This window comes from Pollicipes pollicipes, unplaced genomic scaffold, assembly GCF_011947565.3.
Source record: "Pollicipes pollicipes isolate AB1234 unplaced genomic scaffold, Ppol_2.1 Scaffold_5724;HRSCAF=6776_pilon_pilon_pilon, whole genome shotgun sequence".
Lineage (NCBI taxonomy): Eukaryota > Metazoa > Arthropoda > Thecostraca > Pollicipedomorpha > Pollicipedidae > Pollicipes > Pollicipes pollicipes.
The window spans coordinates 2955180-2979622 of record NW_023596746.1 but is presented as its reverse complement, the minus strand read 5'-3'; the positions used below and the strand labels follow the sequence as shown (position 1 = coordinate 2979622).

Here is a 24443-nt window from a genome sequence, read left to right as displayed (position 1 = left end):
AAACTTTTCTTTTCAAGAGAAGCCAAATTGTAAGGGGCCACATCATGGTTAAATTCCGGGGGAACACTGGGCACATACGCCCCCCCCCCCCCCACCCTCAATTTCCTCAGAGCCAAAGCGGCCCATCGGGCCGATAACCAAGGTCAGAGGACCTCTTACGCCGATGGGAGGGGGGGGGGGGGGGGCTGGGAGAGCGAGGACCTCTATGTCAGGCAGAGACTACCAATACCGAGCATATATCCACCAATACCACTATCCACCACCAATATCGTCAGTTCGGTGTCGGTCAGGGCCGCGGGCGCATCTGTCTCAAGCACAGCCAATGCCGGACCTGCGATGTCAATGAAAGTCTGCCGCATTAGTCGGGGTTCCCGCAACGATGAATGGATCTGTTTGCTTATCTGGGGCTCACAGCGCCTAACAAGAGATACTGTGCTGGCAACGAATTCTCCAGGGGCACATTTCCTGAACAGGGCCAGGGACGGGACCACGAATGTCACGGGCCCTTGGCGTTTGGTCTGGGCCCTCTGACAATGAAATGATCTATGATAAATTACAATGAAACGATCTCCGGTGAGACAACGGATAGGCCCATGTCAGTAAAAGACCCAATACCGAATCATGTCCCCCGCCTCGTTTGGAACATGGACCTGGTGAGCCACACTGGTGTCCCTCTGCCAATGACTATCAAAACGGTGCGCGCACCCGGCAATCTTTGTTTGGGCACGGACGTACGAGCAAGACAGGTACAAACACCCGCAGATGCCAACGTCCCAGATATGCGAGGTGACGGTAAGTATTAGTAGTTTTGCCGAAGATGACAATGTGAACAGTCTTCCAATAAATGTTAACGTTCGAATGCAAGACAATTTTGCGTGCCGATGGTGCGGCATATTTAATTTTACTAGGCTGTTCAACCTGTGAAGCCCATATTTCTTATGCATCACCGAAACCACAATGCTGATTTCGACTGTTAACAATTACCCCACTCATTTGTAATACTCAAAAAATGCAGCCCACGACTTGGAAATCTTCGTACTCATTCGTGATACTTGATGCATGCAGCACTACATTTGCTCTTTTCCGCGTTCACGATGCAACTTATTTTACATGTTCCAGACAGTAGTCCCTATTTTCTGTCACAAGAGTATATGCCATCAAGCCTCCAAATTTCACTGGTTTCGCCACGTTCCGCCACCACTACCATACCTCCAACATTCATGTCATGCGGTGCCGTTTGCGCCATTACGTTTCAACATTCGTGTAGAGCATAAGTCACTGCTTTTATTTTTAACCATTCACTGCGGGATCAGCGACCTACAAAGTGCAACTTCATGCTGATTTCGTCCCACGTCAGTTAACTTTAGCTAGTCACTGAAATCGTATTCTCGGGCCTGACTTCGGTCGCATTTAGCAGCCAGCTTGAAGTCATTTTGTTACGTGTTCTCCGAAATACTTGGCCTCCCAGCGGTAGATCCACCAATTTCTGTCAAACTGAACGCGCCCCATGAACCTACGCGGTACGCACTGTGCTTCCCCCCCCCCCCCACGATGCGCAGATGTGGGGGGAGGGGGTTACAACGAATAAGCATAGGCCCTCTGCACCCACCCTGGACCGGCGACTGTGAGCGGGTGCAGGTTAACGACTAAGGCCGCACCGAATACTGAAGGATTGGTAACGATTTAGGCCAATCTCCGATCAAACGATCGTCAGTAAGTTCTTCTGGTCACGCACCTTGCATACTCTCGGTATGCAAACACGATCATGCCATGCAGAATACGTAACTTCCTTAGCCCCGTTAGGAGCTTCGTAAAGAAACCCAGCGCAAGGTGGGTTTTAAATTAGCAGCCGTCTCCAAATATATGAACGAACTGCGCCGAAATTGTTACGCATCGTTTCCATACCCACCCAGTAGTTCGCTTAACAGTTTTGAGCATCACTTTTTAATGACATTGTTTTAAACACGTCTTAAGCGTAAGTGCTGGTCCCATATCAAAATATTGTTGACTTGAGAAGACGCACAAGGATTCATTTCTATGAGAATGCGTGTTCTGCATTCATTCCCATAACAACCGCTAGGTTCGTCGACGCTATATTACCGTTCGCCGGGACCCCATCACTAAAACAAAAACATACCAGCCCGGCTGTTGATACCTCGCGCTGCGCGAGTGGTTGGTTGCTGCGCTAGGTGCCAAAATATCTGCGGGCGTAGCTTCCCTCTTGGTTTGTTCTGACTATATACAAGGTAAAACAAATTCCATTTCGCGGAAAGAGTTTAAGCCGCCTTGTGATCTGCGAATGTATTCAGACCGTGGTACAGCCTACAGCAATCTGCAGATTGCACATGCACACCTGCTTTCAGTCACTATTTACATTGGTACTGATGTACAAAAATGTCACACTGGCCACAAACTTTCCTGCTTCTTTTTATATAATTTCAGGGGTGGGGTTTAACAGTCAATACAGCACTTTTCCTTGTAATAACATGTTCACATCATTAGTGTTGGGATAGTATCCCTGGATGCTGTTTGCAAAATGGTTTGCTACAAGGCAGTCTTGAGGAACATCTGGAACTAAGAATCCAGCAGCACTGAGTAACAAGTCCCAGATGGATGCATTGTTGGACTTGTCTGAAATGGCAGGGTCACCCAGCTGGTGTTGGCATTATACCTTAAATGCATGTGACATGCCCACAATCACACTGCACCATAATGCACTATCCTCTGTAAACCTAGCGCAGCATGACACTATTGTCTGTGTGTGAGTTGTCTCACAGTTCCATTCTGGTGAGTCAGTGCAGTGCAAAGCCAAACTACTTGGTATCACCTAGACTTTTGTGATTATATGATGAGCCCATTACCATATTCTGTTGACAATTCTGGCACACTCGGAACACAGCCAAATTATATTTAATAATATCAGATTTGCTAAGATCTATGTGACAACATGACGTAAGACAGGTAGAGCTCTGCATTACCAAGTGTGATAGTTGCATGTGGATCACATTTGCTGCAACATTAAAACAGACAGATTTATATGGCAAGGCATATCAACATGAATAGAATTGCTCAAACTTGTTCTCTAAGCTAGAGAGCTGGCAGGGTTGCTATCAAAGGGAGTGTGAACCCAAAACATTTTTTAATAGAAGCAGTTTAGTTGCTAATAATTACAAGATGTTGCATCCATAAGAAGTCACATGGTAATTGGTATACCTGTCCAGCCATCCTTGTTCTGTCATAGCTTATCATGTATGATGATTTATCACTTCATGTACTCACCCAAACATGACTTAATATCTCCTGTACCATCCACATTGGACCCACAGTGCCTGATAATCATGCTCCCCCTTTGGGACAAGTGCCACTGTGACTGCCACTGCTCACATACACAACATGGTGTTAAACATCTTAACTGGTAACTTTTACATGCTCTTGTAGCCTATAGGAAAAGTACATCCACTGGCCATCTGCCCTGCATGCATGTCACTACCAGCATCTTCACCCGGCCCGCTGCCGGCCCAGTCGTGGAGCGCCGCGCCCAGTCCCCTGAGCAGACGGTTGTGTGTCCGCAGCCAGCTAGACTCCAGGCGCACCATGCGGGTGGTGGCCGGGCCCCCGCTAGCGTTGTGCCTCTCGCTGCTTGTTGCGCTGCATCGGTGGGGCCGCCAGGCCGCCGCGTCACCGCCGTAAGTGACGCCCGCCGTCGGCTCCCTGTCGGACGTCATCCAACTACCCACGCGCCGGCGGCTTGAGTGGCAGGCTCCGCATCGGGCCTTGGGCTACCGCCGCGCAGGCCTTGATACCGCTATTGCGGCAGGAAAACCCCTGCATCTAAAATGCTTGTATGTCATGTTTTGCCCGCACCCTTGTTTCTCAGCCGGCTTATTTAAATGTCTTCCGAAAGCACACTTCTTCGCTGCACACACTGCCAGTTTTACTTCATTTCATCGACCAATGCGACCGCGATGCTTCGATGCAGTGTAGGCAGCGATCTTGAGCTGCCTACCGCGTACTCGCCCGTTCATACCAAGCTTGCCACCTCAACAGGCAGGAACTAACGGTACGGTCACACAAGAAATACCGCTGTCTGCTCCCAGCGCGTGCCCGGTTTCCAGGCGGCACACTCTTTAACGGCGCACTCGCCCTGCAGGGGGGACGACGCGGGCGCCGCCGCCATGTCCGGCCCGATGGACGATCGGCTGGTGTTCTCTGCGCGCTGGCTGGACGAGCGCGCCTCCCTCATGCGCCACTTCGTGCTCTCCTACTTCGTAGACGACAACTCGGTGGAGCTGTTTGAGCCGAAGCTGCAGCGCATGTTCCTGCGCCGCTCGTTCGTCGACGACGTAACGGCCGACGACTTCTGGGTGGGCAACCGCATCAACGTGTTCGGCCGTCAGGTGCAGATTGCAGACTATGGCAACGAGATGACGCGGCGCCTGCTCAGCGAGCGCACGCAGCACACCTTCGCCATGGTCAAGCCGGACGGCGTCCGCAACCTGGGCAACATCTTGCACGCCGTGACGCTGCACGGCCTGCGCGTCATCAAGGCGCGAATGGTGCAGCTCACCAAGAGCGAGGCGGAGACGTTCTACCAGGAGCACGCCAGCCGATCCTTCTTCGCCGACCTGGTCGGCTACATCACGTCAGGGCCAGTGGTGGGTCTGGAGCTGCTGGGTCGGGACGCAGTGGCGCGCTGGCGCCAGATGATCGGGCCCACAGACTCGGAGGCCGCGCGCCGCGACGCACCCGAGTCGCTGCGCGCGCACTTCGGCACCGACAAGACCAACAACGCCGTGCACGGCTCGGACGGCGCCGAAGCGGCCGACCGCGAGGTGGCGCTCTTCTTTCCTGCCGAAGGCGAGCGGCCACGCACGTCGGCCGAGCTGAGCGAGTCGTGCACGTGCGCCGTCATTAAGCCGCACATCGTGCGCGACGGCCTGCTGGGCCAGCTGCTGGCGGCCGTGCAGTCGGCCGACGACGACCTGCGCGTCACGGGACTCGAACTGGTCCACCTGACGGCGGGCGAGGCGCGCACCTTCCTGGAGCCGTACCGCGGCGCCGTGGCCGAGTTCCCGGCGCTGGCGGCCGAGCTGGCCGCCGGCCCGGCCGTGGCGCTCGCGCTCAGCTGGCCCTGCCATGGCGCCGACGCGCTGGAGGAGTTCCGGCGGCTGACGGGGCCGCGCGACCCGGCCGTGGCAGCCCTGCTGCGGCCCGGCTCGCTGCGCGCCCGCTTCGGCCGCGATAAAGTGCGTAACGCGCTCCACTGCACGGACCTGGCCGGCGACGGGCCGCTCGAGTGTCAGTTCTTCTTCGGCGGCGGGCACGACTCATAGCAGTATGGACAGCTCCTGCGGTGTCCGCGGGCTTGTGACGCTCAAAGTCGTTATACGGATGCGCACGCGCGGTCGTGACTGCATGCACCTGCACTAGCTAGTCTCATGTGGCTGTTTACGCCCAACTGTGATGCCCATGCCGTGGATGTTGGCGTTTTCTCCTTTTCACGTCTGATCTTTTTGAATTTTTGGGGTGTGCTCGTCGTTTATTGATTTGAGGCAACACCGAAGTTCAGTTCTACGTGCCTTATTGGGGGCTAGAGATGGGTAGATTGAAATAAATGCAACATTTTAGATGACGCTTTTTCCTCGCGTGAACGCAGATTATGGCTGTTTATATTCTGAATTCCCACAAGCCGACCCGTAATGTCTACTTAGACTTTGTTTATAAGTACGCTCAGATGACGACCGCTCAGTATGATAGCATAAACTGGGCTGGAATCTCCGGTGACTGATATCAGGGAGTGGTAAAGGACGCCTTCCTTTATCAACCCATTAACGACCGAAACTGGCCCCGAGAGCTCCATGTCATTGTCGACAGCAACGTTAGCCAGCTAGCTGACGACTGACCCGACATTTACGCGTGTTTACGCGTGGAACCTGAAGCGTTTTGAATCGAGGCAAAAGCGAGTTGAAACATGACTCCGTAATACAAAGCTTGTACAAACATACCAAATTGGGGCTTCGCGCACGACGAAGCGGAAGTGATGATGAATGCGGTTGGTTGGTTAATCCTGTTGGCGTCTTCCGCCAGTTGTCATTCTATCATACAAAGTCAGTTATGCCTGATTCATAACGCTAAGCATCGATGCACATGTTTCAGCAGAACTACAAAGCAGGCAAAACACACAATACTACGCGGATGGAAGCCCGTTCATAGTCCGGAAGCAGCTCACATCAGGTCCGCATCCACGCCGTGGTGGCCACATATGGAACGGAAACACGCAACTCTTCAACCCACCGATGCCAACGGAAAGGCACATAGTCGATGCCGTTAGCATCGGGCTACCTCCAGCGCAACCTGTCGGTCGCACATCCACATCCTATGCATAGTCCTTGTCGGACAGGAGAGTCACAGCAGAGTTAGCACCACAGCGCCACTGAACAGACACCGCCCCGCACGACAGAGGTGGGTCGAGTTCTGGGGATACGTAACGTCCCTGACGAGCAGGCAACAACGGCCGAAGAACAGAGCACGCTGTCTGGATGCGTACCGTCCCTGACGAGCAGGAAACAACGGCCGAAGAACAGAGCACGCTGTCTGGATACGTACCGTCCCTGACGAGCAGGCAACAACGGTCAGAGCCCGGAGTACGCTCTCTGGTTACGTACCGTCCTTGCCGAAGAGCCGGTAGCAGGCCGAGCGGCCCGGAATGGTGACCTTCTCCACCTCCTGGCTGAGCTTCATGCGTGGCTTGCCGTTGATCTCCACCAGCTTGTAGACGCAGCCCAGGGCCGGCTGGCGTTGACAAGTCACTGGCGGCGGACGGCGTCAGTCTGATCCGTCACTGGCCCGACAAGGCCGATTACGGCTCGGCGGCCAGCTGCAGATGGAGCTCCCCAGCCGCAGTCCCGCATCCCTCATGCAGGTCAGTGACCTAGTGATACGTCTACTTTTATGTGTCCTCAGAGCTAACTACCTGCGAAATTTATCACAGAGCAGTCGATGGATCTAAAACGGACCATCAGAGGGCATTAGCAATGCCACGATGCACACCGATGGAACCAGTAACGGTTTAACTTGGCGCCAAAGCGTCGTCCGTGGCAGGACATGTCAATGCGAGGCCGCAGCGCATGGACAGACACACAGCGTCGCGCGGTAATCACTGAGCCGACAATGGCCGGCGCTACATGCAGCCCCGCCCGTGACTCACCCAGGTGGGTGCCGATGCCGAAGCAGTTGATGCTGTGTTCCTGCTCGTTCAGCGATATGATGGTCTCCTCGTTGATGTCGTTGGAGGCGACGATCGTCAGCGTGGCGAACCATGGAATGTCGTACCTGGCAGCGGGCAGCGGGCGATCAGACTTGCTTGCTGCTGGCTGCTAGACAGCCGTCATTCCGAGGCGACGTTACGGTTCACGCTTGGCCCGGCGTTTCGCACATGTCACTAGGTGTCAAGATACGTCAACATAGCATGTCGTGCACATGCCATGTCAACGTAGTGTACTTGCAACCTTATCACGTCGCATATACCGCTGGTGTAATATTTACGGACGGCCACACAGACACACACAGACACAAGGCACGGCCCAGCCCGGCCGCTAAGCGGCGGCCGGGCTGGGCCGCGCGCAGCGACCGAACGTGGCACGGTCCCCCCTGATCCGCACTGATGACTCGTTGTCTATGACTTATCCCGTTTGGCTGCATTGAACCAGTCACCCGCCCCAGCACGGCGCCGTCAGCTGTTCCAGTCCGCGACACGGCCACAGCGACGCGCCAGAATCCGCCAATATCACGGGGCTAGGCACACTTCACACTTGTGACCCGCATCGCGACTCCCTGCGTGTGCTCAGAGCTGCGAGCGGAGCCAGCACGCCATCTATCGTGCGTGCCGCCGCGCGGCCACGGCGTGCACTCTCCCATCCGCGCCAGAGGACGACCCGGCGCGTCGGCACTCACTCCCTGCTGATCTTCTCGAACATGTCGCGGGCGGTGCGCGACAGATAGGCCAGGTCGCCGCTGTCGATGCGCACGCCCAGCGCCCGGTAGTTCAGCTCGTGCAGCGCCAGCGCCACGGCGCAGAAGTTCAGCAGTCCCGACCTGCGGCGGCGCCGGGACGGCGGCGGGTCGGTCACGGCGGGCCGCCTGGGGGCCGGTCACAGCGCACCCGCCGACGGCGGCGCCGCTCAGACGACCCTCCGGTCTGCTGTGTGACACCCGAAACGCGGCCGCGAGCGGGGTCCTCCACCGCCACACCGGAACGGCAACACCAGACATGCGCACGCGCCCACCTCCGACGCCGACACCCGTGCGCTCCGGCCCGTACAAACGACCCCGGGTGGTTTTAGTGCATGCGCCGCGCCCGAGTGGCTGAGTTTCGAGTCGGCCGACGCTGCCGGGCTCGTTTGGTGTCGAGAGAACGGCTGGCTAAACGTTCTGGCCCTACACTAGCGCTACAGATGTGCTGCAGCTAGCGGTGTGATAACGGCTACTGGAAACGGGACATCGGGCGCCGGTGAGCAAGGCACTTTTGGTGCGAAACAATGATCGATCTGGTGGCCAGCGTCGGCAGGCAGCAAGGTTACCGACACGGATACAGCGGCACTTCGCCGGTATGTACATGTTATCAGTTTATATTCATTTACAAGAGCAAGATAGCAATATCCACCAAACTCAACAACTGTTCTGATTAACTCAGCACCTCACAACATGAGCTATATTATTACGCAAAAATTCCACATTGAGCAGATTAAAATCAGCGTGATCACTGTATCAGATACTTTGAATTTAATTCCTTTATAGCAGACAGAGTACAGTGTGAAGCAATCTTCACACATTCCCGCCATTTGCCGGAGTGTTTGAGACTCACCAGATCTAACTACGAACAAAAAGAACATATAAAAAGCGAGCGAACCTGTAAACCTCATACGTGTCAATAAGGGCCAAGAATCCATTCGGATAGGCCATGGCGAAGCTAAGGAACGCAGCCAGCTCGCCAGTAGAGGCCTCTTCCGGAAGAACCATAAACAGAAGTGCCAGCTTCTCCCGCCAGGCGAGAGCCAGTGCCAGAATATCCACTGGCTCCCCGCCCCCGTTGGGGACCAGGCACTGTCAACACAGACAAAACATCCGGTGCATCATCACAAAACAGCATCAACGATCTGCTGCTGTCTTACCATGGAGAGATTTGACCCTAGCCATTCGCAGAAAATAAGCTGAGCATTAAAACCAAACATGGGCAATTGCATACTATCAAGCTCTGCTTAAGGTGTTTTTTTTACTGCACGTAAAACGCTGCGGAAGAAGTGATAACATTTGGGTAGTGCCAAAAATTAAAAATCAAGTGAAACATGTTAAGCTGAAGACATTACGCGTTCGTAGCTTGTTAATAACTCAACAAGTTAGGCCGCATTGCTAATAATAAGTGCTCTGAGACGATACATGCCATCTGTTGATACAGAGCCTATGATGATGTTCCAAGTCGGCACAACACAATAAGCACAAAGTCAACGTCCGTTTTTTGTTTTTTGATGTTTTTGTTTTACTGCATCCGGAAACAAACCATGAACGGCCACCCCACCATCAGAGCCGACTGGTAAAATGTTCACAAAACATGACTGCTACCTCTGAACATTACTGATTAGTTTCAATACACCAGAAATGCAGCATGCATACATATGCACTTTTACTCTACGACATGAAGTTCACAGAACACACTAGGGGAAAACCACACGAGCACACGAATGCCGCCGCATTTCAAATTCCGTGGCGTTTAAAGACCGATTACAACATGTCAATGTGGGGATTTTTTCGGCACGTTACATGCGCGCACAACGGTTGACCACAGCACACGCGCACGTCCATCTTTTGGGTCCATCTTTCTGGCACGCACGGCCTGTGTGACGTCACTGGCGTAGAAAGTCGATGCGGAGGCACGTCACTCCAATACTTTGCATACTCTAATAAAACCCTCTCATTGCGCCGCACAGAGGCCCATGCAGCGAAGCACTGACCAACTCATGCTCTGAGGCAATTACTGCGCTGCCGGCTTATACCACCAGCAGCGCATACACTTTGACCCGATGACACGGTGGGGCTCATCTGCGATGGGCGGCGCTTGATTGCGCCGCACACCGCATAAGCCAGCAGTGGCAGCCAACGATCGCCGTCAACGCCAGTGGCACAAGCCACGGCACCAGTGGGCTGACCCGGCCCGGGGCCCAAGCCGCGGCCCGGCACCCTCGCCCACACCTTGTTCTGCAGCTCATCCAGCTCCGAGAACGAAGTCACGTAGGCGTGCGCGTGCGTCCCATTCACAGGGATGTTGAAGAGCTTGCCGGCGAGCACGTTGCTCGTGCCGTCGAAGCCGCCTGCCGAGGGCGAAGAGCGGGTGGTCAGACTCGGGGGAGAGCTGGAGGTCACACTCGAGAGAGGGCGGGAGGTCAAACTTGGGGGACAGCGGGTGGTCAGACTCGGCGGAGAGCGGGCAGTCAGACTCGGGGGAGGCCAGGTCGGAGCAGGGGAGGGCGGGAGGTCAGACTTGGGGAGGGCGCGTGGTCAGACTCGGCGGAGCGCGGGAGGTCAGATTCGGCGGAGAGGGTGGCCAGACTCGGCGGAGAGAGGGTGATCGGACACGGGGGAGGGCGGGAGGTCAGATTCGGCGGAGAGAGTGGTCAGACTTTGCGGAAAGCGTGTGGTCGGACTCGGGGGAGGGCGGGAGGTCAGACTCGGCGGAGAGAGGGTGGTCAGACTCCGGGACGTCAGACTCGAGATGAGAGCGGGAGGTCAGACTCGGCAGAGAGTGGGCGATTATCTATGTAACTTAGATCATAACTCTAGCAAGACCTCATTACAAAGCGCACGCCTAAAGTACGCGCTGTACACACTGCGTATTCAAAGTCAGCAGCCCTGCATGCAGCGCCTGCCTTCCCTTCCCTGAAATAAGTCATGCCACTCGGACGCCTAGCGCTCCAGGTGCTACTGAGCGACGCCCGCTGCCCTCGGCCCCGGCGGCCCGCGCGCGCAGCCCAGCGGTCGTGTCCACGCAGCGCTCACCCATGTAGGCGTACTTGGAGGCGGACAGGCCGCCGTCGGGCCCCTGCGAGCGCCGCAGGCCGAACTCGAGCAGGCGGATCTCCAGCCCGGCCGCCATGCGGTAGCGGGCGGCGTTGGTCGCCATCAGACTGCCGGTGGCACACGGCAGCGCTCGGTCAGATGGTGTACCGGCGCACGGAGGCACCAGACGGTATGCTGGCACACGGAGCCGACCAGACAGAGTGCCGGCCTACAGAGTCGACTAGACAATATGCGGCCCACGGAGCCACCAGACGGTATGCCGGCCCATGAAGCCACCAGACAGTATGCCGGCCTACAAAGCCACCAGACGGTATGCCGGCCCACAGAGCCGACCAGACAGCATACCGGCCTACAGAGCCGACTAGACAGTGTGCGGCCCACAGGGATACCGGCCCACAGAGCCACCAGACAGTATGCCGGCCCCCAGAGCCACCAGACGGTATACCGGCCCACAGAGCCGACCAGACAGCATGCCGGCCCCTACAGGGCCACCAGACGGTAAGCCGGCCGGCGTGCGAGCCAGCAGCGCGCTGACTCGCACGCCGGCTGCGGGGCAGGGTCACTGCAATATGCACACGTCGCACGGCCCGCACGATTACAGTGAAAGACTCGGCACTGCAGGCTCATCACAGCAGCGACTAGGGCGGCCATCGCTGTCGTGCATCTGTGGCTCATAGTCGGTCCCCCCGTCGATCATCCATCATCCAGAACGGACGCGACCTTGTCAGTCAGCGTAATCGAAGAGCCTCAAGCCGTTCGCGTGCCAGTGCCTACCGCTTCCGACTTCGGAACAAACAAGGTCGGCGGGGCATCCCTGGCGGCGGTGGGCAGCGCCGCCGCCGCATCCCAGACACGCAAACGCGGCGCCGGATGCCGACAGGGCAGAGCCGGCGCCCAGCATCGATTAGACAGGCTGAGGCGAGCGCCTGGCACGGTCGCGCGTGACCGTGACCGGCACGGGCCGGCCCATCCAGGTCAGTCGGTCATCATTGTACGGCAGGCCACCGCCAGTGATGGTCGTTAAGGGCACCCTTCCCCCGACGCCTGTGCCGTCCCTGAGGCGTCAGTTGCAGCCGGTCAGGTCACGTTTTCAGCCCGCCGGTGCCCGTCTCGGATGGACCGACCGGGGCTATGCTGACTCAACCCTTCACGCCTGCGCAGACCCAGCCCATCTCAGCACCAAGCGACTTCGATGCCGTTCAACTGGGCACAAACCCGACCACACGGCGGCGCCAGGCAGAATCTTCGCCGCCCTGGTCACATTACAATATCTGATAACGTCGGCTCCACTGCTCAGCCACAGACCTGTACACAAGCCTGCTCAGCACACCAACGCTGCCAGCAGTCGGTGGCGGCACCGCTGCGGCCGCCGCCGTCGCCGTGCGTCCACACCTCCGAGAGGTCAGCCGGCCGAGGCGGCCGCTCACCTGGCGAAGTTGACCAGCGTCAGCAGGGTCGTTTCCAGCAGCTGGCAGACGATCAGCGGCCCCTCCACCACCAGCAGCGGCACCCTGACGGGGGGCGGCGTCACGTCACGTCAGTTACCGGCCGGGGGTGACGACACGTCGGATGAGGCGCCCTATGGCACCCTGACGGGGGGCGGCGTCACGTCACGTCAGTTACCGGCCGGGGGTGACGACAGGTCTGATGAGGCGCCCTACGGCACCCTGACGGGGGGCGGCGTCACGTCACGTCAGTTACCGGCCGGGGGCGACGACACGTCAGTTACCGGCCGGGGGTGACGACAGGTCGGATGAGGCGCCCTATGGCACCCTGACGGGGGGCGGCGTCACGTCACGTCAGTTACCGGCCGGGGGGGGGGGGGGGGGGGGACGACACGTCGGATGAGGCGCCCTATGGCACCCTGACGGGGGGCGGCGTCACGTCACGTCAGTTACCGGGGGGGTGACGACACGTCGGATGAGGCGCCCTATGGCACCCTGACGGGGGGCGGCGTCACGACACGTCAGTTATCGGCCGGGGTGACGACACGTCTGTTGAGGCGCCCTATGGCACCCTGACGGGGGGCGGCGTCACGACACGTCAGTTACCGGCCGGGGGTGACGACACGTCGATGAGGCGCCCTATGGCACCCTGACGGGGGGCGGCGTCACGTCACGTCAGTTATCGGCCGGGGGTGACGACAGGTCTGTTGAGGCGCCCTATGGCACCTGACGGGGGGCGGCGTCACACACGTCAGTTATCGGCCGGGGGTGACGACAGGTCTGATGAGGCGCCCTGGCACCCTGACGGGGGGCGGCGTCACGTCACGTCAGTTACCGGCCGGGGGTGACGATACGTCTGATGAGGCGCACTTGGCACCCTGACGGGGGCGGCGTCACGTCACATGTTACCGGCCGGGGGTGACGACACGTCGGATGAGGCGCCCTATGGCACCCTGAGGGGGGGGGGCAGCGTCACGTCACGTCAGTTACCGGCCCGGCCGGGGGTGACGACACGTCTGATGAGGCGCTCTACGGCACCCTGACGGCGGCATGTCAGTCATTGGCAGCCCCATGGCATTGCAGTGTGCGTGGCATCAACCAGTGGAGGCACCTGGTGTGGTGTCAGTCTGCAGAGCGCGTGGTGGGATGTCAGTGAGCCAGGGTACGTGACGCGACGTCCGTATGGGGAGCTGCACGGCGTGACCTCAGTAAGGAGCGGTAAATAGACTGACGCCAGTCGGTCGACATGTACAACGTGGTGTCAGTCGTTGGCGGTACACCACATGACGTCATGAGCCGCGGTACACTATTCCAGATCGGTCAACACTGAAATATGAGTCGCACGCCGACAGATGATGTCACATGGCATATGCCACTCCATTAGTGTCGCAGCGCTCCAAAAAAGACAGACGGTGGACAGGCCCGCGTCGCATGACTTGAAGCCCAGAGCATCGCGTTGTGCAACGGCCGTTGCATGGCAACTGAACAGAGAACGTCATCGCGCATGCAGTCGACCCCCAAGACAAAAAGTGGTCAGCCGACAGGGTCGCGCAACAGCTGGCCGGGGGCCGCGCTGCCCTCACGAACCCAATGAGGCCAGTCACGCGGCCTGGCCTTCCCGTGCAGTGGGCACCAGATCGCCAACGTGCCGCAGTAACGCCCGGGCATTGCGCGGCGCGGCGCGGCGCTGCGGTGGGCGGGGCATGGCCGCCTGACCGCCCCCAGACCCCAGCGCCTGTGCGACGACACGCGGCGAGGCTACGCGACCTCTCCGGCACTGCACTCGTGCGCGCAACAGGCCAACATGGCTTTGTCGGGGAGGAACATGGGTGGCGAACTGCCAGCTGCGATAGTGCTGAGAGCCCTCACCTGGAAACACCAACCCGCCTTCGTCACTAGCGTTGGGAGCCCTCATTTGCGGGGCACCACCTCACCATCTCTAACAGGCCTCGAAGCCTCACCTGCGGGGCACCATCTCACCGTTGCCAACAGACCTAGGAACCTCACCCACGGAGCACCACCGCACCATCGCGTACAAGCCTGGGAGCCTCACCTGCGGAGCATCGCCTCATCCTTGCTAAACGCAGTGGGAGCCTCACCTGGGAAAGGCCACTTCGCCCTCGTCGAGCGCGTGCACTACCACGTCCTCGGCGGTCAGCTGGCGCAAGAAGTCGAAGAACTCGGGCTCCACGCTGTCGGGCAGCACCGACTGTAGGTACGCGATGTCTGTGGAGACAGCGGCACACAGTCACGGGTCGGCCCGATCCGACCCGACGTGACCTGACCCATGGCACTGGTCCAGGTCACGACGCAGCAGACGCCCCGGTAGCGACGCCCTGTGGTGCGGCGCTCATGGGGCGGGGTCAGCTGGCGCCAGAACACCGACACCATTTCTCCAGATACCCTCACTCGTGCCGAGACCATTGGCGACAACTTGTGGTGTCCATGGCACACTCGATGAAATTCCCAGCAAAGTCCCATGAGACTTGTGTCACTGTAAGTGGTTGCGGCGTACCTTGTCTGGTCGCCAATGGCTGTTACATGCACTACTTTCGGACATATGTGGATCGATGAGAACTGTGCGCGTTCACCTGTGACGAAATCGAAGTTGTCTTAATTCCGCACCATCATGTAGCACCAGCAGCCTCGTTAGACGATTCTAACTGTGTGCTGCGGCAAAACAACTCTCAGACTGAAGCCTGCAGCAAAGCCCTGCACATTTCATTGTTGCTATGCAGTTGTTTCCCGACTTTCATGCTTTATTACTAGTGGATTTTTTGCTTTACCAAATGCCGTAGAGGTAAAAGCGGGGAGGCAATTCCTCCCATATTGCCTGCGACTGTGCCAGCTGACTTCGCAGCAAGCCAGCCGGTGCCTGTCCCTCCGTCACCACGCAGCCCGACTGCGCACCTGTCTATGACATTTACTATGCACTTAGAATCGGTTACATGGTGAATACACAGCTGTCATGTCAGAAAATATAAAATGATGGCGGCGCTTAGACGAAAGACGATTCATATCGACGGATCGTCGTCTTGTATCCCACTCACCCGGCTTTGGCAACCCAGCCGTCAGTGTATACTGTAAATGTTTGTTTTTATGGCAGGGGTCAGGACACTAAAAATCCTTTTCGCCAAATATCGGCTTTCTGCACAAGGCAGTAACCTGCCGGCGCGTATCGTCGAAGAAATCGCGATTTGTTCCGACGTTCACATCACTCAAACGTAAATTGTCAGAGCTATATGTTAATCAAGCTAATCAGAAGAGGCTCTTTAGCGTCAACAAAAACAAACTACACGCCATGCGTCCTCGCCAGGCAATAATGTGTGTGTTTTTTTGTTTGTTTTGCTTTAGCACTGCAATGGTTCCGCCAAATTTATAGAAAAAGGAAAGATAAGCCATATATGATTTTATGGAGACCGAGGAGCTCCTTCGAAGAATCTATCAGCGCTTTCCTTAACTTTCATGTTGTTTTGAGGAATCAGGTACAACTGTAAAGCAACAGTTCTGTAAAAAAAAATAGTGCTGGGCACGTCCATTAATATTATGGAATGTTTTACACCACTACGACAAAACGGCTGTCGCTACTCTGCTGATTTCGACCATTCAACGATTCTAATTTCATGCGGACTCAAAAGTTTCTGAACTGTCGTTTCCACGATCGATTGAGGCGCTGAAAAGTTTCTAGAACTGTTTTCAACTTATTTCCGTAAACTGTTAGTGTATAGTAAACAGTCCGGAAAAAATAACTGTTTTCATACAAGTTCCTGCCACTTCACTGGCATACAACAACTAACCCGGGTGCTTACAGCTGAGAATACGTTTTTTTTATCAAACCACTCTGTTCATATACGTTTTTCATTCACTCCATGTCACCAGTTCACCTCAGTTATAAGAGAATACCAGGCCGGACAATCGGCTGGGTGGACAGGCCCAGGTTGCTGGAGGCTGGCCGCGCGCTTATATTATTGTTTACATCGGCGTTGCATGGAGTAAGACGAGCTTTGTAGACTATCCCATTCAATGATCATCGTGTATCATGTTTAGGCGTGTAAGGTCTCCGGTACCGCACACGTAACAAGAGGCACGGCAAGAATATATGAGTTTGTTTTGTCAAATCTGCGTCCCTCATGCCACTAAATGCTTTTAAAAGCTTCGGAAAGCTTCGGAAGAAAACTACCTGGCATTATCCTGCCCATAAAATCATGATCTTGCCTACAGCCAGTCAACCGCAAAGGTTTCAAGACATGCGTCTAAATCACGTTTTTAAATACGTGTAAGACATGTCTGGCCCAAAATCAACAGAAAAGTTCTATAAACAATAAGAAATGAAAACGTTCTGGAAAGTTTCGCACCGTAATCCATCGTGAAAACGCCTCAAGACCGTTATGCAATAATACTACTTTTCAAGACATGTATATTGAATGTCTTAGTTATCTAATATGTGCAAAGCACGTTGTTCAATTCATTTCGATAAAAAATCGGAAACGTAACGCACGGTGTCCATCATCTCGAATTGACTACAACCGTGCAAATCACGTCTTCGTAAGGATAGCCCCTTGATAAGCCAGGACCTGTAGCCTTATTCCACGTAGAATGACCAGGAGAATGGAGTGGTGTACATTGGTGACGTACATGTAGCGATGATGGATTGATGGTTCTATGAATGCATGTAGCCGAAATATCAACCCACGTAACCCCTTCCATTCTCCTGGTTATTCCGCGAGGGATAACCCTATTAGTACTGTCCTATCCATGTACGTAATGCTCCCCGCAAATGCACTCCATAACTTATTTAAGACAGTCCCCAATTGCATTTCCTCTGCACTCTACCGGGCGACTAGAGGACCGTCATCACCCAAAACCCGGCACAATCCCAGCGCATCATGTGATACCAGATAAGCATGGCGGCCAATGCCGTCGGCCGGCGCCGCACACTTGACCCTGGAACACAGAGAGTGCGCAGAAAACCCGTCGGCCCACCGCTATAAAAGCAGCCGCAAACTGCAACGAAGCACAGTCGACGGGGACTGTGACACCGACAACAACCATGGCGATCCTGGTCAGTAGAACGGGCCTAGCGTGGCTAAGACCAGCTGAAGAGAGAACACATTCTCTCAGGATTTTGGTCATGAAGCCAACGAGAGCGGGAAAAACTTTAGCCAGACCGCAGAGACGAAAGTTAACGCGATTTATGGTGCAGCATCATAGGTTTACATTAATCGGAACGTATGGTGACAAGGTCATTCATACAGCTGCCGCGAAAACCCACGGTAGAGATGCAGATCACCTGTTCACATTCAATCTCGGGTGTCATGTGTCACCTTGCGACGTGTCACTAATTGCCGACTCCCTGTTCCAGCGTGTTGTGATGTGCGCCGCGGCCCTGGTGGCCTTCACCTCTGCTGACCACGGAGGCGGCGGGGGTGGTAAGGGATTCTCAAGCGGCCATGGTGGTCGATCTGTCAGCTTCGTCTCCAGCAGTAGCCATGGAGGCGGCAACCGTGGAGGCTACGGAGGCGGTTCTAGCGGCGGATATGGAGGAAGCTCCAGCGGTGGCTACGGAGGTGCTTCCCGTGGAGGCTACGGAGGTAGCTCTAGCGGCGGATTTGGAGGCGGATCCCGTGGAGGCTATGGAGGTGGTTCCAGAGGTGGGTATGGAGGTGGTTCCACCGGTGGATACGGAGGCGGCTCCCGTGGAGGCTACGGAGGTGGTTCCAGCGGTGGATACGGAGGCGGCTCCCGCGGCGGCTACGGAGGTGGTTCCAGCGGTGGATATGGGGGCTCCCGTGGAGGCTACGGAGGTGCTTCCAGCGGTGGATATGGGGGCTCCCGTGGAGGCTACGGAGGTGGTTCCAGCGGTGGATATGGCGGCTCCCGTGGGGGCTACGGAGGTGGTTCCAGCGGTGGGTATGGAGGTGGCTCCCGAGGAGGCTACGGGGGTGGCTCTAGCGGCGGGTATGGAGGTGGTTCCACCGGTGGATATGGAGGCGGTTCCCGTGGAGGCTACGGAAGTGGTTCCAGCAGTGGATACGGCGGCGGATCCCGTGGAGGCCATGGCGGCCGCTCCAGCGGTGGATATGGCGGTTATCACGGCTAAAAACAACACCAAAAAGCCACACTAGACGTCTTCACATGCCGTGTACATGTATTTATGATGAACGTGAGTGACTGAGGTATTTGGTCACCCAGCACTGGCATTTTTTCCGAGGTCTAAGTGCAAGTGCTTGAGCCGCCAAAATCAACTGGAGTGATATCTATTAAGAGCATATTAAAACTCGGTGGAACTGTACGTTTGCAATAGTGTAAAAATACAAAATGGAACCCTAGCATGCCTTGTCAAACAGAAAGCTTTGAATGACAACGAATGATTATGCGACCAAAGGGGTCCAATGACGTTCACAGTCACTGTGATGTGGATGAAAGATGTCACATCCAAATCCAACAGGCAACGGATGTAGGTGCCAGGACGCGACCCTTAATATATCCTGACTGACAAGAAACAAATCGCTTGAAACAACATAGCCAAAGAAAGCTCATCAGTCTCAAACGGGGCGGCCGATGACAGCAATGTGGGAGGCACAGAGAGATCCATCCACTCCAGAGTAAATGACGGAAACGAAACTAGGTCCAAATTAGAATGTAACAACTACCGTGGTATGTTCGGCGCTGATGCAGAAAATCTGGTAGGCGTGAGCTTTGGACCAAAAGCAATCGCGCATAACCGTCACACCATATCCCGAGCTCCAATCAACTGCGGGCAAAATCATCCACTAAACACAGCCCAGTGTTCGTGTGGAGCCTACAGCCAGCCCATCTACACTGGCCGGTGGGCCTCCACTAGTGATGCTACACGGGCCGCTTTCAGACAAAGGTTAACACTCGGAGCGAGCGGGAGAAGAGACAGGCACGGAGGGCCGTAATGGGCCGACGTCGCGTCACTGGTGACCGCCGGCCGGGGACCTACCTACTGTCGTAGCAATGTTAGTCATGCATGGAATAACATCTCACCGTATATAGGCAAGGAAAGGTGAAGGTGCGTTTAGAAACGGCTACCGGGCGATCGAACTGAGGACTCTCCAAACGAAAACGGGCCGCAAAAGCCCACCCACCATAGTCGTGTGAGGTACAAGCCAAAGGCCAAAAACAAGTCGAATACCTTCATCATCATAGTAGAAATTACAGGAAATACTGCGAATCGAACCCAACAGTGCTAAGCGAACCAGTCAATACACAAACAGCACAAACAAACCGGACGATTACGAAATTAACGCGATGGTGTATTAGTGATCCAGCTTCAGTGAAGTCTTTTCCGGTGTCAACTAATACTGAGGGGAGTTGAAACTCAAAGACCGTGCAAGACACCGAAATTTGTTAGACAGCTCCTAATCAAACTGATGGAGGAATAGCTTAATTTGAGGGCCTACTCTGACGTAGGTTATTCCCAATTTTTATTGTTACCACTGATCGTTAATATCCAAAACACATCATCTCACCCTTTTGAACGGATGGATACTAGCCGATCGCACAATTGCAGGGCAACGCCCGAATTTGGCGGCGAATGTCCAACGTGACGCAATGTTCGATACGGTCCGTTCCGCCCTCTGGCGTAACCTGAACTCCGGCGCGACCGCTACCTACGGCCGCGTGACATAGCTGTGAAGGGCAAATAGCGAGCGCCTAGCGATTTGAACCCACCCCGCCACGGATGGGTTAATCATTGCATATATAAGGCACGACATAAAACCAACAGCCAGATTCGGGATCAGAGGCCGTTACCATTCATTAAAAATGTACCACGGTTAGAAAGTCACACCTGACAATGTTTCGCATTTCCAGGCTATTGGCTGTTTAAATCAGCGAAAACAGAAAAGCGAAAACACACCATATAACATACTTCTGTAGCGGACAGGTCAGCACGGGAACGTTTATGTTATCTAAATATGCTTGTCCAAATTCAAGCATGCCATACTTATATGACTTACTTTTACTTCGGAGATAGTATTTAACTTTGCAAGTGGAAAAAACGCCCTCTTAATGGTGCCAAGATGCATGCTTAATGTAAAAACGCAGCACCCACCATAGAACGCAACACCCACGCCAAAGCCAGCAAAGCAGCAGCCTTGATCACGGCGTCTTCAACCATTTCACGTTGTGAGGTGCTTCAAACGTCTATACATATGTACATACATCACAACAAGCCCTCAACCACCACTCAGAAAATGTGTAGGCAACATCGAACACTCAAATGCCACCTTCACTGACCTTCACTTCACTGATGGCCAAAAGCAGCTGAGCTGTTTAACAAAAAAGGGTGGAACCAACTTATCTATTAACAGGAACATAACAACTAACACGGTGGATTCAGCGTCAGAGTGTTCCGCATTTGTATGGGCTTTAAGTTGAGATATTTATTGTGAATGTTACTTTAGTGCACTTGCACAGAAGCGCAGCGCACAAAGCCCGCCCTTTTTTAAGACATAAAATCTGCTGGTTTCTGAGCTAGACGCCCGCAAATGTGTGCAGAGTGTTTCGTGGGACCATTTCAAGATCACACAGGCATTATTGACACCATAAATGCGTCATACAAATGCGGACCTCTTTGGCCATGTAGTGCTCAAGGCTAACACAAAATATCATCGAATTATTTGTGCCTGGTGCGCGTTGGGAACATTCCTGACATCAACAGACTTCAGTTGAACCTCGATCAATGTGACGCGTTTCATGTAAGCTTCGAACACAAATCACGTTTTGTGTTATACCATATGAGGAAATGGACGGCGGTATATGCTATGACGGAAATAATGCTGAGAATCGAATAACTTTAAAAATAACAGCCATACCCGAGTATGTCTATGCTCGTAAACAATTTAAAATCACGGACATATATGGAAGAGCACCAAGAAAAAAGGCAAAACAAAGCACATAGAACATTTGCATTCAGCAAACCGCGCACCGATAAGTAAGACAACTTTTGACGAGTTGAAATACATGTGAGTCACTTCATCCGCTATAGTGGCAATAGTGACACGGCCAATTTGGCAGTGACTGACGCTATAAAGACATTCCATGATGCAATCACACGATGACGCATCGAGGAAGTTGTTAACTTAAAGTGAAAGCTTGTGGTTTGGAGCAGTTTTTGTAGTTCAAAGCAACACAACAGCAACTAGTGAACTTGCTTCATCACATGCTATATCATATCATGGTGTTTCATTATTCTACGTAGTATGTACTGCATAACTACCAAACACCCGCGCACAATCGTAACAAAATTTCCTCAAGTCTCAAAAAAGTTGCGAGCAGAAACATCCACCAAACACGCCCAGTGCTCGTGTGCAGCCTACAAACAGCCCATATACGCTGGCAATACTACGGTGGGCCTCCAATTGTGATGCAGCACGGCTCCCTTCGAGAGAAAGGTTAACTATCCAAGTGATCGCGAGAAGAAAACATACATGGATGGCCGAAATGGGTCGACATCGCGTCATTGGTGACCGCCGGTCGGAGAAAAGCTGAATTAGGGGCCTACTTTTTATAAATTTATCCCGAATGCTTTGTATGCGCTGACTTCGGATTCAGATTACCTGCTAAGTATAGCTTGTTGCGTGTACCCCGAACCCACCACCCAAGCGTGCCGTCCAGTTCAAAAGCTAATTTTGCCTCCGCCCTTTCGCCAGATAGGAATGCGGAGGGTTTTACGTACCGCACAATGCTGCGACACGGCCGCCTCGGACCTGGGTTGAACCTCGTTGGCCAGTTGCCAGCTGGCCTTTCCATTTCAGTCGGGTCAAACAATGCGCCCACTCTGGGACTCGTATCCAGTGCCGCTGGATTACGAGTCAAGCATCTTTCCCCAAGACCACGGAGGAGGAAAATCTTTGACGCAATCCATTCCGACTTTCATCATTGTTATAGCTCCTTGGCCGTTGCATACATAAAATATTGTGGCACGGCATTAAAACCAACAGCCAGATTAGATATAAACCGTTGCTGGTAGAATATATTGGCTTTCTGTGGGTGAACGGGATTGGAGGTCGGTATAATTCATTAGAAATATGACCCAGTTAGAAAGCCACGCCTTACAAAGTGTAGCCTTTCCAAGCCAACGATTGTATAGTTCTCTGAAAAAAGAGCGAAAAAGACGCATCTCACGACACTTCTTATAGAAAATCAGCATGGGCAAGTTTACACTACCTACGTATTTTCAAAACAAATCTAAGCTTGTCACACTCCATGCGTAACAGTTCCTTAGGCGAAAGGATTTAACGTTGCTGGTGGCAAATGTACTCCCTCAATGACGCCAAATATAGCCTTATTGTAAAACGCAGCACCCTCCATTTAACGCAGTACCCACGTAAAAAACCAGCAAAATAGCAGTCCTTCTCACGGCACCTTCAGCCATGTCATGGCGGAGTGTTTTGAACGTCCACACGCACGTGCATACATAATTAGGAGCCCCTAACCACCATTTGGGAAGTTGTGGAAGACATCGAACCAAGGAGTGGTAAGCTCATCAGCGATTGCACGAACAGCAATGGCCAGGACGGTCTCGAAATTAACGCGGTGATCGAGCAGTGCATTGGAAAATCAGAACTTCGGTCAAATCTTTTCTCGCGTCAACTTATAGGGAAGCAATTTGAATAAGACTGAACATACGAAGCACTGACAATTTGGTGAGTGGCTGTCATTCCAACTGATTGAGAAATTGGTAAGACAGTAGCAAGAGCCTTATTTGTCGTAGGAAAAAACAACGAAAATGTAGAGATAGGTGCGTTGATATTTCGGCAAGATGCCTCTGTCGGAATGAAAAGCAGCAGTAAACCCAAAATTGCCTGCCAAAGATCTTATTCGATTTCTCACTTGTTTCATTTTTGGAACCAGTGAGCTACAGTTTTTATGTTACCAACATTCGGGAGATTAAACAAGGAGCAATGCCAGCCATTACTACAATATACGGCACATGGACTTCCCAATATAGACTATGTCTATGTCCCTCCCATGTTTTTTTCACATAGAGAGACTCTGAAAACAAGGACAGGTAATACCCTTTCGGTGACCATTTTTTGGTAAAACACGCTCAGGCTGAAATCCAAGGAGGTAGGACCCTATACCCATTTTGGAGCCGCAAATCACCTACAGAGCACAGGACCATCCAGACAGGAATGATGTGTGATGCGTGCTAGCACAAAATCGTTTACATATACGAGTAACGCCTGACGTGTGGCGCACGATACCTGTTTAATTAAATCGCTTGCGTGTTTAACTGGTGTGTGATACGTGGTGCCTGTTAACTGAAATCGCTTGCATGTTTGAATGAAGCGTGACACGTGATGCCTGTTTACATGCATTCGCTAAACGTATTTTTGCGCATTCCTAATTCTTAGATATGCACTGTATAGCAGTAATGGTTGACCATTGCTCTTTAACCTTTGGATACTTTTCAGATGTTGCTAACAAGAATTAAGTACTGAAGTACAATGATAAAGCAATTGTTAACTACGTTATGTCCATAAACCACCCCCAATTGATGCTATGCAACGCTTTATTCTATCAAGACCCAGCATCTGTCGATAGAAGCTTGTTATACCGAACCTTGAACGATACAACGACGAACTTTTCTTACGGAGTAAACCACTTTTGAACGACTTTTATGCAATCACACTAATCTGCCAGATGCACGTTTCGAAAGACCCATGTACTTGGAAACTTGAGATGCGCCATGCTCAATGATCGATTCACAAGGGCAAACACCACAAGAAACACAGAACACAGCATCATCTCCGACTGATTTCAAATGGCCCAATCGGGTCATTGTCCCGACAGTCACTGCTCATGTCTCCTGCACACGGTACCTAGCGACTGCAGGACCATTATCATCCAAAACCCAGCACGATCTGGGCACAACGTGGAAGACAGGACAAGTGG

At 53.8% G+C, this 24443-nt stretch overlaps 1 protein-coding gene across 2 annotated transcripts in view; it reads right to left on the bottom strand.

Moving 5' to 3' along the window:
• The window catches only part of Naprt (nicotinate phosphoribosyltransferase), a 92657-nt gene that overhangs the window by 4434 nt on the left and 63780 nt on the right, over nucleotides 1-24443 (bottom strand). The window contains exons 2-9 of one of the 2 annotated variants that reach the window (XM_037225564.1): nucleotides 14615-14741; nucleotides 12498-12581; nucleotides 11050-11177; nucleotides 10246-10364; nucleotides 8909-9102; nucleotides 7954-8094; nucleotides 7208-7332; nucleotides 6666-6809 (exon numbers count right to left, since the gene is read on the bottom strand). In XM_037225564.1, the coding sequence (XP_037081459.1) occupies nucleotides 6666-6809; nucleotides 7208-7332; nucleotides 7954-8094; nucleotides 8909-9102; nucleotides 10246-10364; nucleotides 11050-11177; nucleotides 12498-12581; nucleotides 14615-14741 (1062 nt within the window). The remainder of the gene's footprint in view (nucleotides 1-6665; nucleotides 6810-7207; nucleotides 7333-7953; nucleotides 8095-8908; nucleotides 9103-10245; nucleotides 10365-11049; nucleotides 11178-12497; nucleotides 12582-14614; nucleotides 14742-24443) is intronic. The other variant, XM_037225565.1, reaches the window with a different exon arrangement.